Source organism: Mastomys coucha, unplaced genomic scaffold (assembly GCF_008632895.1).
Source record: "Mastomys coucha isolate ucsf_1 unplaced genomic scaffold, UCSF_Mcou_1 pScaffold18, whole genome shotgun sequence".
NCBI lineage: Eukaryota > Metazoa > Chordata > Mammalia > Rodentia > Muridae > Mastomys > Mastomys coucha.
This window is the reverse complement of record NW_022196900.1, coordinates 92,682,303-92,701,688: the sequence shown is the minus strand read 5'-3', so window position 1 is coordinate 92,701,688 and position 19,386 is coordinate 92,682,303. Positions and strand designations below refer to the sequence as shown.

The window sequence follows — 19,386 nt, the reverse complement described above, 5'->3', positions numbered from 1 at the left end:
AGCGGGGCCGGCAGAGGTCCTGAGTTCAATTCCCAAAAGCCACACACATGATGGCTCACAGCCATCTGTACAGCTACAGTATACTCATACACATAAAAATAAATAAGATAGTTGGGTGGTGGTGGCAGAGCACACCTTTAATCCCAGCACTTGGGAGGCAGATGCAGGTGGATTTCTGAATTCTAGGCCAGCCTGGTCTACAGAGTTCCAGGACAGCCAAGGCTACACAGAGAAACCCTGTCTCGAAAAAGCAAAATAAATAAATAAATAAATAACCAAAATAAATAAATAAATAAATATATCTTTTAAGAAAAGCATACATTTATTATACTATGTATGTGTGCCTCCCACATGAGTTTATTTGCAACATATGCATGGATTATATTACATGTGGAGATCATAAGGCATTGAATCCTCTAAGTTACCTGTGGTTTTGAGATGTACGAAGTGTGAGTGCCAAGAACAGAAGCCAGGACCTCTGAAAGAGCAGTAAACATTTTTCTTTTCTTTTCTTTTCTCTCTACGATTTATTTATTCATTTTATGTATGTGAGTACACTGTTGCTCTCTTCAGACACACCAGAGGAGGGCATCAGATCCCATTAAAGATTGTTGTGAGCCATATGTGGTTGCTGGGAACTGAACTCAGGACCTCTGGAAGAGCAGTTACTGAGCCATCTCTCCAGCGCTCTCTCTCTCTCTCTCTCTCTTGCTCTCTCTCTTGCTCTCTCTCGCTCTCTCTCTCGCTCTCTCTCTTTCATTTGTTTTTTTGTTTTTTGAGAAAGAGCTTCTTTTGTAGCCCTAGCTGTTCTAGAACTTACTCTGTAGACCTGGCTGGCCTCAAACTCACAGAGATCCCCTTGTCTCTACCTCCCCAAAAAAGCACTCTTAACTACAAAGCCATCTCTCCAGCCCCACACCTCTCTGTCCCCATTCAGAGCAGGAGATCAAGTTCTTTGCCTTTCAGAAAAACCATTAGAGCTGTAGCAAGGGAGAGGGGACTGAAAGGGACTGAAATCAAGGGAACTCCCTAGGTGGCTGCTTCCTTAAGAAAAATATGGTCCTGATGACAGTTTGCATGGCTGCTAGTATTCTGAGTGCCATTGGGTGATTCAACCTCTGCAACCTTATGAGGTAAATATAATAGGTGTAACTTACAGAATTCAAAGAAAAGAGAAGCTAAGTAACTGCTCTAAGTCGTTTGTTAAGCCATGGTAGTAGAGAAAAGGTCGCTAGCCTTGGGAAATGTTTAGAGGTGACACGGATTGGACTGAATAGCAGCTAATTATGCAACTGGTATTTGTCATTGATGGAGGAACTGGAGGAAGTCGAAGTTTCAGGGAGCAAGTGGCAAGGATGCTATGCCAGTTTCCAGCTGGGATAACTGGGCACTGAATACCTTGGGGAGACTGCATAAGTCACAGGATCTAGAGGAGAAGGGCCAGTGAAGCGTGGTATGGGAATCTCCATCAGGAGCTACTGAGAGAGGCAGCTGCAGAGGCTATAGTGAAGCCCAAAGCAAGAGTTGTCTTTTTTTTTTTTTTGGTTTTCCTAGACAGGGTTTCTCTGTATAGCCTTGGCTGTCCTGGAACTTGCTCTGTAGACCAGGCTGGCCTCGAACTCAGAAATCCGCCTGCCTCTGCCTCCCAAGTGCTGGGATTAAAGGCGTGCGCCACCACCACCCGGCAAGAGTTGTCTTAACTCAACACCAGCCAAATGCAGAACAGCAAAAACACCTTTGGAGATGTTGGAAATGATACCAACTTTGAAAACAATTGTATTAACTACATTTTCTTTTCTTTTTTAAAGATTTATTTATTATTATAAATGAGCACACTGTAGCTGTCTTCAGACCACCAGAAGAGGGCATCAGATTTCATTATAGGTGGTTGTGAGCCAACATGTGGTTGCTGGGATTTGAACTCACGACCTTCAGAAGAGCAGTTGGTGCTCTTACACCCTGAGCCATCTCTCCAGCCCAAACCAGACTTTTTTTTTTTCTTTTTCTGTTTTGTTTTTTCAAGACAGGGTTTCTGTTTAGCCCTGACTGTCCTGGAACTCTGTAGACCAGGCTGGCCTCGAACTCAGAAATCTGCCTGCCTCTGCCTCCCAAGTGCTGGGACTAAAGGCGTGTGCCACCACTGCCGGGCTAGCTACGTTTTCTTGCACTGATTTTTTTTTTTTTAATCTGTTGATAGTTTCTAAGAATCCCTATGTCCCTCCCTTCCTCACTCTGATTCTGACAGGGTCTGACTGTGTACCCCAATCCTGTCTATACTTCCAGAATCAGCTGGGATTACAGGTGTGTCACTGAATCTGCTAAATTGTTTTTGTTTGTTTTTCATCTTGAAGCTCCAGAGATCCACCTGTCTCTGCCTCCTGCGTGCCGGGATTAAAGGTATATACATACATCTAGTCCAAGAGGCTAGCGTTTAAAATTCTGTGTGTTCGTGGGTGTGGTGTGTGTGTTCATGTCCATACGAGTGTGTGTAGGTATGCACACGTGCGCGCAGGTGGAACTGGAGGCTCCTCCAGAGTTCTAACACAAGCCTAAGGGCCTGTTTTCTCCAGGGTGCGGAAGCTGGAGTCAGATAGCAGAGTAGCAGGTTTGTGTCCTCCCTGGAGGCCCAGCAGCCTGGAAACAGCTCTGAGCTCCTTTTGCACCCCTACGCCGCTGGAAGACAGTTCACGGAGGAGCAAAGTTTGCTTTGCCAGAAATGCTGGAAAAATAGTCACACCCCGGACACTCACACGGGCGATTTCCTGGTAAGCTTCTGGGGAGTTTAATGGTTTCCTTTAACTCCTTTCCAGCCACTGAAGATACTGAACTGGCAGAGTGCTTGGCTTGTGCTTTCAAACGGAGGCTCAAACTCCCCATGCTAGGTACCTACTGCACTACTGATGGCATTCCTAGCAGCCTCCACACCTTTTTTGTTTGTTTGTTTTTTCGAGACAGGGTTTCTCTACGTAGCCCTGGCTGTCCTGGAACTCACTCTGTAGACCAGGCTGTCTTCAAACTCAGAAATCCGCCTGCCTCTGCCTCCCAAGTGCTGGGATTAAAGGCATGCGCCACCACCACCTGGCTGGAATAAATCTTAAAAAAAAGATTACTTGTAAGTAATTTTGAAGTTATGGCCACACTCTATATATCCACCATCATCACTGTGTTAAGCAAAATGTGCTCTGGTCTTTTTAAAACAGTTTTCTTTTGGGGCAGGGGATGATTGCACATGCCTTTGATCCCAGCACTCAGGAGGCAGAAGCAAGAGGATCCCAGTGAGTTCAGGGCAGTATGGGCTACAGAGCTAGTTCTATGGAGAAACACTATTTATCCATACTATACCTATATGGCAGTTTTGCCTGCATGTGTGTGCCTGGTGCCTACGGAGGTTAGAAGATAGTCTCGGGTCCTCTGAAGTCATGGACAGTTGTGAGCACTGTGTGGGGCTTGGAATCGAACCTGAGTCCTTTGGAAAAAAAAGCAGTGCTCTTATCTGCTGAGCCACCTCTCCAGCTCTTGCTTGTCTAGAACCACAAGCTGTTTCTAAGAGATGGTCTCATAGTTTACTATGTTTTGTTCATTTTATTAACTTACTCAGGGTGGGGTTAGCACATGCCAATCACATACATGGAAGGCAGAGGACTTAGTTCTCTCTCTCTCTGTTTTGTTTTGTTTTGTTTTGTTTTGTTTTTAATGTATTTATTTATTATATGTAAGTACACTGTAGTTGTCTTCAGACACTCCAGAAGAGGGCATCAGATCTCATCACAGATGGTTGTGAGCCACCATGTGGTTGCTGGGATTTGAACTCAGGACCTTGGGAAGAGCAGTCAGTGCTCTTAACCACTGAGCCATCTTACTAGACATTTTAATGGTTTTCACTGTTCTGTTTGTAGACAGGACCTTCCTATATGTAGACCAGGCTGACTTCAGACTCATGTGATCCACCTGACTCTGCCTCCTAAGAGCCAGGATATAATGTGTACACCACAGTGCCTGGTACTGGCTACTATTCATCTTTCCAGAAACTCTCTTTTTAAAACAAGAACTCTAATTTTTACTTCTGGAGTGTTTTCCTCTTTTCCTGCAAAGCTAATAAGCTATACTTCCATGTTGCTTTTGCCACTGGCATGACTCTTTAGGAGTCTATCCAGGCTTTTACACAGACTAGGTCAGATGTAGCATACTCAGAGTTCAAGACAGTGTGTCCTCAACTCCTACTGGAAAGCCTATGCAAACCGACTCTGCAACCTGCACAGCATAAATGTAAAGATGATCACAAACAATTTTAATGAACCTCATGAGAGGCTCTATTATCAATAAGTTTGAAATTATGGAAATAACTCAGTTGTTTTGAGTTTAAAAATTATACCTTTAATTATAGAATATTGTCAGGATAATACAGCTATAGATAAGACACTAGAATAATTGACCAATACCAAGGGAATCTGCTCTACAGATTACCTGTCCATCCACTCTCTACAACCACAGAACACAGGCACAGACTGTCTGTATGTGCAGAAATGGCCAGGGACTTTCAAACAGAAGGCATGCACACAGCATTAGTGAAGTGTGGCGGATGCGGATGTATGACTTCCACAGCTCAGCACAGGAAGGGGAGCAGATGACCACTGCGGAGTGGACAGAGCTGGTACAGCCACTGACTTTTTAGCCATGCAGCTGGAGTGTACTCCCATGAAGAGATGGGAAGGCACTGGAAACCTTCCAGCCTTTCATCTCTTAGAAGGCAAAAGTAGCAAATGGATCACAGCATAACCTTCAAAAGCTGGGGCTGCGTGAGCATGGTGGGGTGTGTGTGTGTGTGTGTGTGTGCATGTGTGTGTGTGCGCATGCATGTGTGTGCATGCGTGTGCATGTGCATGCGTGTGCGTGTGTAAGGAACAGAGGAGGGAAATGGGGTGCAATGAAGTTGGGTCAGAGGTGCTGTCTTCTACAAGCCACTCCCAAGCAGTCACTTATGAGGCTCAAAGAAGCAATGGGAGAACACGGAACTCCACCCAAGTCATCGGCTGCACACATCGGAAGATTCATCTGAGTTTAGTTACCAAGAAGGTGTAAGTCACCTAACAGTTAGAATATGAATACCCACAGTAGGCCACCTAACAGTTAGAATATGAATACCCACAGTAGGCTAGATTTTGTACAGAATAGAAACCATGTCAGGGCTATACAGAGAAACCCTGCCTCAAAAAACTGGAAACCATGTACCCTGCCCCAAGTTTGTCCTCTAATGGGAGTGACCACTTGGGAGGCCCTCTGAGTGGTTTCTCCTTGGACTGCTTTTCAGGTTGTCACTAGTGATATGGCCACACTGTGACCATCCAGCTATGGCCACAGTGACTCTCCATAGCGAAAGCACTGGGCTTTAAGTGCCAAATCCCAAAGAACTTTAACAAAAAGGGTTTTTTTCTTTAGTAAAAATAATAATAATAATAAAAATTACGTTTGCAACTTTGCAATGAAGCACCATAGAAATACACTGGGAGTCTTTAAATGCGGCGCGCACGCACGCGCACACGCGCGCGCGCGCGCACACACACACACACACACACACACACACACACACACAACTCAAGTCCCAGCTCCCTGGGTGCCAACTCCCCTCCATCCCCTCAGGGCTGAATAAGCACCAACATCCGGGCTACCTAAGGAGAACTGAAGCACTGAGCTACTGAGCTGAGTCAACTCTGAGCTGAGTCAACTCTGAGCTGAGTTAACTCATTTTAAATATTTGTGTCTGGATGCTGGAAACGCATACCTCCGTAGGTTTTCTGTTTCTTCAGATGAGGTCACTCACCACAGAGGATAATCAGTCTGAGAAAGGACCACGGACCTGAGTGTCCAGTCACTCTCTCACCACTGATGGATACATCCACACAAGTGCTTAGTTCTGTACAAAAGCAAACCTTACAGGAGTGCACTGAGCTTGAGCACTAATGCTAATTTTTCTTTCTCTCCATAACAAAAGGAAAATCAAGGACACTTCTCACAACGGAGTTGTGTCTACAGTTCTATCTTATGAGCTACTTCACGCAAGGACATGCTGATTCTTAGGAATTCAGTTTCTGCTATCAGAATACACATTTCACTGTACATACGCATGCCTTTATGCAAGCTAAGATAAAGACTGGGTTGTGGCCCTATCAAGCCCTAGAGTTAGCAGTGCAGGGGCAAGTGATCTTAAAGGTTAGACAGAAGAACCACAGCACTGACTGCTGCTCCCTGGGAAGAGCTCTGGGCTCCCTTCCCTGGGACGGTCAGTTCCTGCACTACCTCTGATCCATCATGACCTTCAGCCCTACCTTTTCCTAAAGGCAGTTTCCCTACTATGATCCCTAAAGTGATTTTTGAAGAAAATTCAGAAGCCTGGTTAATGGCAGTCTTGATGGCTATCTTTTGCTGAAGTCACCAGAGCCCATGGGCCCTTGGTCCTCCAACCTGCGCCTTCTGTTTCCCATTACATTGTATCTTCGGTCAGCTTTCAAAAATATGCAAGCTATACGCAAGTGAGAAACAAGGAGAAACTCTGTGATCATTGCTTTCAGCAGGCAGAAGCCTGTGGACAAGGAGATGTTTGTGATATGAAGGTGAGCTACTCAAAAAAAAAACAAAAACAAAAAAAAAAACCAAAAGCCCTTTGGAAGGGATGTGTGTAAGCCCAGCCAATACAGCGTATAAACAGTCGCAGCTCAGGGCGAGTCTGCCCACCTTCTGCCAAAGCAGCTGGGAGCACCCTATTTCTCCCGCTGCAGTCTTTTTAGGCCAAAGATATGAGAGAGAGAGAGAGAGAGAGAGAGAGAGAGAGAGAGAGAGAAAGAAAACATTTTAAAGATGTACTCCATCTCGAGCATCTGCCAGCATCTATCTAGTCTTCTAGTCTTCAGCTCTCAAGTTACTCAGGAGGGAGCTGACTTTGATGAAGCAATTCATATGATAATCAGTGAATACACATCACCCTTGTGGAGGTGGGGATAGCATCCTCGAAGCTGTGGGTCGGAATTTCAAAAGGGTCGCCTTCTTTCACGTTTTAGACTGTAGCCCACAACCAGGGAAATCGGAACGTTAAAAAGAGCTAAAGGAAGCTGGCTGATATCAAACATCCCTTGGCCTCCAAACGAGTTATTTCTTACCCAGGGTTACAGGGCCTAGTCGGTATGAACTCTCTTGTGTTTAATAAGAGCCGAGCTCCGGCTGAAGCTCTTATCACACTCGGTACATTCATAAGGCTTCTCCCCTGTGTGAACCCTCTGATGCGTGATGAGGTTGGAGCTCTGTGTGAAGCCCTTGCCGCACTGCACACACTCATAGGGCTTTTCTCCTGTGTGGGTTCTCTGGTGCTTAATCAGGTCGGACCTCTCCCCAAAGCTTCGCCAACACTCGTTGCACTCGTAGGGCTTCTCCCCGGTGTGGATCTTCTGGTGCGTGATGAGGTGAGAGCTCCGGCTGAAGCTTTTCCCACAGGCCGTGCACTCGTACGGCTTCTCGCCGGTGTGAGTCCTCTGGTGCTGGACCAGGTGGGAGATGCGGCTGAAGTTTTCCCCGCACTCGTTACAGTGGTAGGGCTTCTCGCCGGTGTGGGCCCGGCGGTGCCGCACCAGGTCTGAGTTCTGGCTGAAGTTCTTCCCACACTCGTCACACTTGTAGGGCCGCTCGCCCGTGTGCACGCGGTAGTGTTTGATGAGGTCGGACCTCTCGCTGAAGCCCCGCCCACACTCGTTGCACTCGTACGGCTTCTCGCCGGTGTGAGTCCGCTGGTGCTGCGCGAGGTGGGAGCTGCGGCTGAAGCTCTTCCCGCACTCCTCGCACTCGTACGGCTTCTCCCCGCTGTGGGTCCGCTGATGCTGGATGAGGTGGGAGAGGCGGCAGAAGCTTTTCCCGCACTCGGTGCATTTGTGAGGCTTCTCCCCGGTGTGGATGGTCTGGTGCTGGATGAGGTGCGAGCTCCGGCCAAAGCTCTTGCCACACTCGTTGCAGTCGTAAGGCCGCTCGCCCGTGTGTGTCCTCTGGTGCTGGATGAGGTGCGAGCTGCGGCTGAAGCCCTTGCCGCACTCGTAACACTTATAGGGCCTGTCTCCCGTGTGCGTTTTCTGGTGGCGGTTGAGGTCTGAAATCTGGCTGAAGGCTTTTCCACACTGAGAACAAATGTGGTAGCGGATGCCTGTGTGCGCTTCCTTGTGTACAAGCAGGTCGGTGACTTGCTGGAGAGGGTAGCTTACCCACTCCTCTGCTGTCAGGTCTCCCCATGGCCTTTCTGACCGGTCCCCACTTTCAAAGGCCTCTTCGCTTCCAGGATTCTTCTCAGCATTCTCAAGAGGCTCTTCTGACATGGTAGCAAATTCCACATCGTCGCCAAACTCTTGTTTGGGGTTTGCTTCATTCTCGCTCCTGATCTCAAAATCTATAAGAAGGAATAAATGGTGGGGAGACGGGTCAGTTTTTGTGATCTCTCTAGTCCCAGCCTAGGATTTTGTGCATGCCATTTAAAAGCTTTCTATAGCTCAGCTCCACCACATCCACCCAGTACAGAGCTTTCGTTCTCTCTCTCTCTCTCTCTCTCTCTCTCTCTCTCTCTCTCTCTCTCTCTCTCTCTTTCTCTCTCTCTCATTTATCTCAGAAGTGGGTGATAAAGCAAAAGTGTGAAGTATGGACCTCATCCACAGGCGAGGATGGACTGCCAAACAGTTCTTAACATGAGTAAATAATAATGGTCACACTTTCAAGGAAGTCCATCTCTGTGAAGGAGAGATCCAAGATTCAGAGGATCAAAGTGGCCTCCTCCAGGTGGGAGAGGTAGCTCGGCAGTGTGGGCGCTACAAGTCACACACACAAACCCATACTATCATATACATGCAATTAAAAGATGAAAACAAACAAAAAAAAATCTAAGTATTCAAACTCAAGTCTATCTGCTAAGTTCAGGCTCTTCACTTAATAGTTATTTAAGAACCTATCCATTCCTGGTATTTTGAAAAAGGAAAACAATCAGAAGCAACAAAATAGAGAACCTTTCTAAACTGGGTCTTTCTTTCTTTGTTTCTTCTCTCTCTCTTAGTTTTTGAGACAAACTCTGTGTAGTCCTAGCTATACTGGAACTCACTCTGTAGATCAGGCTAGAACTCAGAGATCAGCCTGCTTCTGCCTCCTGACTGTTGAAATTAAAGGTGTGTGCCATCACCCTATCATGTTGGGTTTCTTAGTACATGACAGAAAGCTGTAAGTGACAGGTATGTTCACTGAGAACGGCTTACGCGTAAATTAGTTTGCTAACTAGTCACCAACAAACTAAAAACCTAAGAGAGGCTGGGAAGACAGCTCAGAGGGGAAAGTATTTGTTGTACAAACATTAGACTCTGGTTTGGGATATCAAGCACACACACAAAAGCTGTCCATACCATTAATCCCAACACTTAAGGTGGTGGTCAAGTGGATCTTGGGGCTTTCTAGCCAGCCGGTCTCACTGAAAGAGCTAACTCCAGGTTCAATGGGAGAACTTGTCTCAAAAAATAAGGTAGAAACAGACAGAGGAAGGTGCTGAGAGTGAAGCCCTGACTTACATGCAGGCAAATGTTATCTGCACATCCATGTGCATACACATCATACACACACACACACACACACATGGGGGGGGGAAGATCTCCAAATGTTTAATAACACATTACAGGATCCAAGGAGCCCTGAGATAAAAACAATCATGAAGAGCCTGAGAGATGACTCAACGACCCAGAGTGCTTGCTGCTCTTGCAGAGGACCTGAGCTCAGTTCCCAGCATCCACGTCAGGTAGCACACAAGTAAGTGCTTGCAACTCCAGTTCCAGGGAATCTGACACTCTTCTGGCCTCTGTGGGCACCAGGCGTGCACGTGGTACGCAGACATACATTCAGACAGAACACACATACTACACATTACAAGGAGAAATAAAACAATGAATTGCCTTGAAAACATTTACTAATCCTCTCCCTAAATGTATCTGAGTAAGAAATAAATCTTTTGGTAATTCTATCTCAGAAATGCTCCTGAGACAAGCTGTCAGGTTTCAAAAGTGTGCCTTTTTAAAGACATTCCTTTCTTTCTTTTCTCATTTCTCTTTTTTTGCTGGGTGGGGTGATATAGTTAGGTTCTATTTAAAATAGATCTGGGTAAGCTGGACGGCGGTGGTGATGCATTTGATCTCAGCACTTGGGAGGCAGAGGCAGGCGGATTTCTGAGTTTGAGGCCAGCCTGGTCTACAGAGTGAGTTCCAGGACAGCCAGAGAGCTACACAGAGAAACCCTGTCTCGAAAAACCAAAAAAAAAAAAAAAAAAAAAGATCTATGTAAATAACATAGTGATGGCTGTTTAATCTTTACTTCATGTTTAATTATGTGTATGCATCTAGGTTGTACAAGTGATTGCAGATGCCCTCAGGGGCCAGAAGAGGGCATCTAATCCCCTGCAGATAGAAATACAGGTGGTTGTGAGGGGCCTGATACGGGTGCTGGGACCTGAACTCAGGTCCTCAGCAAGAGCAACATCCGCTCTTAACATCTGAGCCATCTCTTCCACCCTTTCTGGTTCTGTTCACTTGGGGTTTGGGAGTGGAGTTTTTGTTGTTTTTAAAGAACAATTCAAGAGACAAGAGCTCAAGGAAGTAGGGGAAGGAAGCAAGTCAGATCAAAGTATTTAGACACATATGAAAATGTCAGGGCTGGAGAGATGGCTCAGTGGTTAAGGGCACTGACTGTTCTTCTGAAGGTCCTGAGTTCAAATCCCAGCAACCACATGGTGGCTCACAACCATCTGTAATGAGATCTGATACCCTCTTCTGGTGTGTCTAAAGTCAGCTACAGTGTACTCATATAAATAAAAATAAATGTTAAAAAAAAGAAAAGAAAATAGAAAATGTCAAAATAAAGCTCATTATTTAGCATCACCTAAAAATGAATAAAAAATAAAAAGAAGAATCCAAGGAAACTGGGGCATCAGAGAGAGTCCAAGCAAAGAAAACCCATCAGGTCACCTTTTTTTTCTGAGAATAAAAACATTTTAAAATATCTTAGTCCTTTGTCTGGCTGTATGCAGGACTGAGGATCAAAGCCAGGGCTTCAAGACTGCTAAGCAAGAGCTCTACCAACTGAGCTGCATCCCCAGCCTCACGACTTCTCCTCTGAATAGGATCTGTGAGCTGATTTCTCAATGGTTCTTCTGAAACAAGGCACACTTGAAGGATGCTCGCCTCTGAAAGCTCTCTAGACTAGAACCTACTTAAGGTACCTGAGGCAAAGCTGTAGCTACTGAGCCAAAACAAACACAAAAGGGTGGTTTCTGCCCTCCTATGAACCTGCTTCTGAGCCCTCATCTTCCAGCGCCCGAGAGAAAAAGCACCATTTACAGGGCATTTATGTCCTGGCGAGCAGCACAGTGTCAGACCTGTTTGGTCAGTAATCTGTACAAACAGGTCACAGAGCCGCTAATGACTCAGGGCATGAGAATCCTCGGAGTCTCCGAAATGGCAGAAACATCTTTACTTTTCCTTTTAGACTGGGAAACGTGGCTCTTCTCACATTTAAAGATTTGGACGAGCACCAAAGTCAGTAGTTGTGTGTTTTTCCTTAAAAACAAACAAGGCTGTACCGAAAGACTTAAGCCGTTCTGACAGTTTCAAAGCCATGAGAGGTCAAACAAGATAGAAATCCTCACTCACCCAGCGAGACAACATTTCCATAATTCTCCTGCATCACATCCCTGTAAAGGTCTCTTTGTGTAGGGTCCAGAGGTCTCCACTCTTCCCGAGTGAGGTACATGGCCATATCTTCAAATGTCACAGGGGCCTGAAATCACACAATGTTTCCTCGCTACTTGGTACCTAGGAGTTTAGAACCAGCTTTTCTTCTTGAAATTAGAGACATAGTTATAAATGTCGAGAAGGCAATGGCATTAAGTCTCATCTGTAGAGTCCGAAGAAAAAAATAAGAAAGAAGGAAGAAAAAAAGACATGTGGTCAAAAGGCAGGGGCAATCTACTAGCTTCCCGATCAGGATAGCCCTACCCACTTTGGACCCTTACATACAAGGCTCTCTTTTTCTTAGACCAGTGAAATTCTCGTCTTTCTGGTCCAGTTCTAGCGCCAGCTGCTGTTCTGTTTCTCCCCACCCTTTTGCTCTTCATTCCATCCTCGGATACCGCAACTAGAATTAACCACTCCACGACTTACTGGTTCCCACACCACAATACTTTCTTGCTTAGGCAAACAGAATACTTACCATACGTATCGCATCCAGGTTAACCGGACGCAGTGTTCTCCCTACAGATTGCTGGCAAGGAGGGTACCACCCATCTTGTTCGGTTTATTCTTCTCAATATCTAAAGTCATACAGTGGGTGTTTGATATATGCTTGTATATGGTTATATACTAGCCAACACTAAAACCCTGGAGCAGAATAGCGAAATGAGCTAATCCCAGAGAATTTCCTCTAGGGGTTTGCAGAACGGGGAAACACCGGGCGAGATGGGTAAGCAGAGCCCCCGGCTTACCTGAGACCCAGACATGAGCAGGGTGGCTGCCATTTCGGGCTCAAGTGTTCGTCTCCTGGGAGAGAGAGAGCAGGAAAACCAGCTAGCAGACAACGCTGAAGGAGGCGAGAAGCAGGGCGTGAGGCGCGGCAAAGGCCCTGCCCACTCCCTAGGGCTGGAGTTCTGGTCGCAGGGTATGAGGGGAAGGCCCAAGACTGGTCACTCTCCTCCCTGGCTGCCGAGAGTCACCCACTCTCCGTGTCTCGGTTGATATCGAGTACGTGCAACGTTAGAGTTAGGAGAGGACAGGCACTGGCGGGGTGCCCCCTGGGCTGGGGGGGTCAGGCCGATGCAATTCGAGGGAGGAGGCTTTCAACCCAGCCCACAGAACGCCTCTGCTCTTCCATCTCTGGGCTGGGACCTTTCCGGCAGCAATCCCAGCCAATCAGCGAAAAGAAATCATAAAAGATCTGACCAATCAGAAGCCAAACCATCAGCCCTCCTCCTGCGGCGTGGCCGGGCAGCTCCACCACGCGTGCGCGCACCTCGGGGCCTGACGGGACTTGGAGTTTCTCTCTGGCGTACAAAGGCCACTTAGCGGCCAGGAGCAGGGGAGGGAAAAGAACAAAAGGGAAGAGACAGGACCCTGACCTTCCACACCAGTGAGAATACCCCCTACTTTTTTCTCGGAGACCACGGCACAGCTCAGCAAAGGAAGCTTCCCTGTTTTTTCTCATGGCTCTACGACCATCTTTGAGTCATGTATTATCCGCGAGGTTAGATTGAGTGTGAAAGCCCGGGCTGAACTCAGTTGAGGTCACCCCTCATTTGACAGCTAAGGCCAGAGAGGGAAAAGGCTTCCTTCCCCTTCCACGGGAGACACCCTGGCCGCGATGGAACTTTGGGCCCCGCCCACGGACTCAAAACACCTCCCAGACCGCCTGCAGCGCTCGCTTTCTGGGTCCGAGAACTACAACTCCCAGTAGGCCTTGCGGCATTCACAACGCGCCCCACACTCCATATCCCAGGAGGCCTCGCGTCCTCTGTCGGGTGCTGGAGTGCTGTCCGCGTCCGGACCCAGAGTGTTCCAATGTTAACCCTGTAGGGAGCGTCTCGAGCTCTTTTATAGAGACTGGGCTCAAGTGCACACATCTCAGACGCCAGAACATTGAAATCAGAAGCGGGGGAAGGGGATAGGATGTGTAGGAAAATAGCTGGCCCCAGAGTGGGAGAGTCAGGGAGCTGGTACTCTTGAAGGTGTCTCTGCTGAAAGGAATCTTGGAGACCTCCCAACATCATGAAAACCCTTAGGCCTACGACGACCTGGAGTCCTAGGGATGCTAGTAGTCTCTGTTTCAAAGAAATCACAAATCCAGGTTAGGGCAAAATGAACAGCCTTACCTCCTGTCTGTGGTCGCTGGCTCCAGGATCCTCCTGAGGCCCGAGATCCTAAAGCCTCAGAGATCTAAAGAGGCCTGACATTCAGAAAGATTCTAGATATCACCAGAGATTCCAGAGATCTCAGAGCCACGAGTAGAAGTCCGAATCCATAGATTAACAGGGCAAAGGACAGAGTTTGATTGTAGAATGAACCCAAAGCTTCAAGACTGCAGATTGTTCCATAGCTCCGGGAAACAACAATCTCTTAAACAGATCTCCGAGGCCACAACAGCTGGCCAAGAAACATCAGCATTGGCTAAGCTGAGTTCAGTAAGAGTCCTCCAAATGGAAGGACTTGTAGCCTTCCCTTTCCCTAGCGGGGTTAAAGGAGTTAGACAATGGAAGGCGAGGGCTGAGCAAAACAGGGATTCGGTGTGGGGAAGAGCTCCCAGCTTGCTGTAGCCCTGGAGAGGGAAGTGATGGAAAAAGAATATAGCAGCTTATTAGGGACTCCCACCCTCCTCAAGTTATAAATATCCCCAGAGCCTTGGCTTGATGCCCAGAAGCCTGCTGTCTCTCACCAAACAGGAGACTTCTCTGCCTGGGCTGGGAAAAGGGGCTGTTCTTTTGTTTTGCAGATACATCCGAACACTGGAGGACTTGGGGATTTTTTTTTTTTCCAAATATGACTCCCAGCCATGCTTTTATTAGAGTATCCTGTTCCCAGTGCCCTGTTATTTATGGCTACATGACTCAGGGGTCTAAATATGAGCTAGCAGGACCCCTACCAGCCATAATATATCTCCTCTACTTGTGCTTCTCTTGCACACCCAAAGGACTGAAAAATGTTTAGATGCCACAAAATTGTACTATTCTACCTATTGTAAAAAATGTATCCAGCCACCATGTAAGTTAGATTCCTTAAAGATTTGCAACAGCCAGAATATGGGCATAAAGATCGGACAGACCTAGGCTCGGACCTAGGCTGGGTATCCTTCAGAAAAATCTATCCAAGCCCATTTCCTTTTTTAAAATTTATTTTATTTTTTAATTATTTATAAGGGGGAGGGATATGAGCATGTGAGTGCAGGTGCCTGAAAAAGCCAGAAGAGGGTGTCCAATCCATGCTGGAATTATAGGTGGTTGTTGTTAGCAATTCCTCTGGGCTCTGCCCAGCAGTTACCTAGCAACGGCCTGTCTCTGCCTCAGGTAGAAGTCTGAAGCCAAGCAGTGTAAGAACTACTACTTGGCTCCCTTCCCCCAATCAACTCCCTTTTATACCAGGTCTAATTGTCTGGCAGGACCTGATGAAGTGCTCTCACTTGCATTACTATGCCACGTTTCATAAAACACCACAGTTCTAAGCCACCCTATATATGAGCACTGGAAAACAAATTTGGGTCCTTTGCAAGAGCAGTATACTCTTTGATCCACTGAGCTATTTTTCCAGCTCCTCCTTTCCTTTTCTGTACAGTAGAAATTGTCTCTGCTAAGGACATTGAGGAGGGATTTAAAACACACCTGCACAAAATGAACAATAAGACCATAGGTATTTGGATGATCCAGCAGGAGAAACTGCCAGAAATGCCTGTGGGTGTATTCATTCAATGGTCTGATGGTCTAGGAGATCCACTCTGGGATGGCCTTATCTTCACACTATTTTTTGCTGGAAATACAGCCAGTGGGTGGGTTCACGTGTGTGGTATGTAGAGCCTAGTACCTGGGATTACCAGCAACCCAGCAAATTGAGACCTCACTCAGAGAAAACTGAGTCAGGGGTCAATAACCAAACTCCTACAAACAAGGAGGTTAGCTGGTCCAGAGGGAGTCGACTCCGGGTGCCTCCCCAGAGGGTGGCTGGTCCAGAGGCAGTCGACTCCTACAAACAAGGAGGGTGGCTGGCCCAGAGGCAGTTGACTCCTACAAACAAGGAGGGTGGCTGGTCCAGAGGCAGTCGACTCCTACAAACAAGGAGGATGACTGGTCCAGAGGCAGTCCCCTCCGGGGGCCTCCCCAGAAGCCCTCCTCCTCTGGGAGAGCCTTTGTAAACTCTGAAGCCTTTTGTCCCCCTGCTGTCAAGCTTTAGACCCTCTTTTGTCCCTCCAGTTTTTCCTTTTATTCCTGAGGACTGTGCCTCTGTGTGCTTGGCTTGTCTGCTTTCCCCTCGTGCCTGCTTTTTCTTTACCCATCTGGGAGAGGAGAGAAGGTGGGAACAGGATGGGAAGCCCCCCAGGGTAGTGGGCAAGGGAAGACAGAGGCTGTGGGGCTTCCGGTTCCAGTTAGCAGCTTGCTTCCAAGGGCTGGGAGGCGTCTCTGGAGGAGGAAGCCACTTCCTGCCCTATTGTTCAGTGTTACTCAGAAATACTTTTTTGAGTTTTCTAGAATGAGTTGGAAAGCCCTGTCTGTTGCCATCATTCAGCAAATGATGGTCACCTACTGTGTGTGGAGGCTTTACCTACTGTGTGTGGAGGCTTCAGGCCGGCCTGGTCCCAGGGAAATGAGGATCCTTCTTGCATGTCTTTTGTTTGTTTGTTTGTTTTTTCGAGACAGGGTTTCTCTGTGTAGCCCTGGCTGTCCTAGAACTCACTCTGTAGACCAGGCTGGCCTCAGAAATCTGCCTGCCTCTGCCTCCCAAGTGCTGGGATTAAAGGCGTGCGCCACCACTGCCAGGCTGCATGTCTTTAAAATGTGCATTTGTTACTGGATTAGTGTTCCTGTGGGGCTCTGTAAATGATTCTTTTTCATAAACATTTTTTAAAGATTTATTTCATTAACTTTGTGTGTACGTGCACTCATGAGCATATAAGTACCCTGAAAAACCAAGAGTCACATCCCCTGGAGCTGGCATTACAGCCATAGTGAACTCGTGTGCCACCCAACGTGGGCACTGGAAACCAAACTCTAGTCCACTAAAAGCACAGTGATCTCAGAATCAGGCCAGGTCCTTGTGCATCCTAGGGAAGCACTCTGTCAGCTGAGTGGCATTCTCGGCCCTGGAAGTCTGGTTTTGTTTTTTTCTAGACAGGGTTTCTCTGTGTAGCCCTGGCTGTCCTGGAACTCACTCTGTAGACCAGGCTGGCCTCGACATCAGAAATCAGCCTGCCTCTGCCTCCCGAGTACTGGGATTAAAGGTGTGCGCCACTACTGCCTGGCTAAGAAAAACATTTTAAATATTTATTTTTTTTATGAGGACACCTGTAGCTGTCTTCAGACACTAGAAGAGGGCATCAGATCCCATTACAGAGGGTTGTGAGTCACCATGTGGTTGCTGGGAATTGAACTCAGGACCTCTGGAAGAGCAGTCCATGCTCCTAACCGCTGAGCCATCTCTCCAGCCCCAGTTGTAGGTCATTTAATGGGCTTTGATTGAGATCTTTTCCCCCAACTTCCAATACACGTCTTCCCCCTACTTCATGATCATCCAACCTTGTCCTTTTTCTCCTTTGGAGAAACAATCTTGCCTTCTCCAAATGGGAGATGTCGAAGCTTGACTTGACAAGGCTTGAACTAAGGCTTGAACTCTGTGTCTTTGAGATGAAGAAAGCCATGGAGTTAAGAAGTATCCTAACAGATCATAAAGATCTGAGAAGCCAGCATGACTATGGAAAAGTGTGAAGGCGAAGTAAAAGCCGGCCCTGCAGGGTTCCTAAGCCCTACCAAATGCATGGGGGCGGGGGTGGGAGGGAATGAACACCTTCAAACTGGGGCGGCAGAGCAAGATACCCTAGTGTAGTCATGTAGTCATGCCTGGGATCTTGCAAAGCTGTTTCCAGGCCTTGCCATTGAATTGAATGGATCCAGGGTGGGGACAGGAGGACACACTGGAATGGTATTATTAAGCCTATGGACTATTCATCCTCTGTGTCCTTTGTGGGAACACGTGTGCCGTGTCACCTGTGGACTTGTGTCGGCTTGTTCCTTCAGCCTTTGCTCTGATTCATCTCCTTTGTAAATAGTAAGGTTCCTGACGATGAAAATTCAGGGTGCCTTTTCCCGTGCTCCAAATCCTTGTGATGCACAATATCCTTGGGTTCTGATACTGGAAGTCTTTCCCGGATGTCGCTTTAAAACACTCACCCATGGACTGGGGTGGAAGGCTGCGTAAATAAGGTGCTTGCCACCAAGCATGAGGACCTAAGTTTAGTGGCTGAGAGAACCCAGAGCCAGCTCTCATAGGATCTCCTTCATACCCACATTGTGGTATGGTATGCCCCTGCAAACACACAATATGAACAAATGAATAAATAAATGTGCAACTATCTATGACTTTTCTTTTTTTAATTGATCTAATTTTTACTCTCATACATATTGGCATTTGGCCTGCAGTTACGTCTGTGTCAGGGAGATAGATCTCCTAGAGTTACAGTTATGAGCTGCTATGTGGGGGCTGGGAATTGAACCCAAGTGCTCTGGAAGAGCAGCCAATGCTTTTAACCACTGAGCCATCTCTCCAGATCCATCTGTGACGTTTTCTCTCTTTCTTTCTTTCTTTCTTTCTTTCTTCCTTTCTTCCTTTCTCTCTTTTTGGTTTTTTTTTTCTTTTTCTTTTTTTTTTCTTTTTTTTGGTTTTTTTGAGACAGGGTTTCTGTTTTATAAAGGATATAGAAAGCTTTACCTTTTAAAAATACATTCTAGTTTAGTATGTACAGGTGGAAAAAACGTGAAATTAAACAAAACAAAACAAAACAAAAAAACACTCTAGCCGGATAGTGGTGGCACACACATTTAATCCCAGCACTCAGGAGGCAGAGGCAGGTGGATCTCTGAGTTCGAGGCCAGCCTGGTCTATAGAGTGAGTTCCAGGACAGCCAGGGCTACACAGAGAAACCCTGTCTAGAAGAACAAATATGCTAAAGCAACCATCACAAACATCATTAGTGGACACTGCCATGTTCTTCCTCTGGTTTCTAAACATCTGGATGGAGGATTGTATACATTTGCTCTTAGCCAAAAGTGAGAAGCGATGGAGAATTAAAAATCATCCAGAGAGAAATCCGGCATCAGATCCCCTCCTGCTTGACTGTGACCTGAAGCATTGGCACTTGCTGGAACTGGGAGCTTGTGGGGATAAGACCTCTCAGCCCTACCTGAGGCTGACTGGATCAGAAGCTGGATCTCAGCAGGGCCTCCAAGAGAAACTGGAAGCAGCACCTGGATTTCTAAGTGGCATCTCCGGGCACCTTCACAGGTGACACCTGTGCCTTGGAAGTGGCACATATCACCATCTGGTATGGAATCCATTTTCCTACCAGGCAGAGACCTGTTGGCAAGCAGAGCTGAGGGGCATGCCCAGGTCTGGATCTCTCAGCGTTGTAAGTGTGACAGGGAGCAGATATGGAGGTCTGTCCTGTTCTGCTTTTAGGAGCTGTGGGTGTGAAACCCTCTACTGAGGATCTTCAGTCTATCCACAGGGGTCTCAATCTCCCCTGGTTTAAAAGCTGAAGGCTTTATCAAGTTTGCCTGCCTGCCTCCCTCTGCCTTCCTCCCCTCCCCCC

General features: G+C 47.1%; 1 protein-coding gene across 5 annotated transcripts; it reads right to left on the bottom strand.

Moving 5' to 3' along the window:
* Positions 1-4,351: 4,351 nt before the first annotated feature.
* Positions 4,352-14,376, bottom strand: Znf436 (zinc finger protein 436). Of its 5 annotated transcripts, none has more exons than XM_031379094.1 (4): positions 13,913-14,376; positions 12,533-12,587; positions 11,703-11,829; positions 4,352-8,419 (listed from the first exon to the last, which is right to left on the bottom strand). In XM_031379094.1, exons 2-4 carry the CDS (start codon positions 12,563-12,565, stop codon positions 7,167-7,169), a joined length of 1,413 nt encoding a protein of 470 aa, XP_031234954.1. In that variant the 5' UTR covers positions 12,566-12,587; positions 13,913-14,376; the 3' UTR covers positions 4,352-7,166. The 5 variants fall into 5 exon arrangements, with proteins under 5 accessions (XP_031234954.1, XP_031234957.1, XP_031234955.1 ...); XM_031379097.1 differs by having other exon boundaries at positions 11,703-11,946; positions 13,913-14,375; XM_031379095.1 differs by lacking the exon at positions 13,913-14,376 and adding an exon at positions 12,262-12,361 and having other exon boundaries at positions 12,533-12,953.
* Between the last annotated feature and the right edge of the window lie 5,010 nt (positions 14,377-19,386).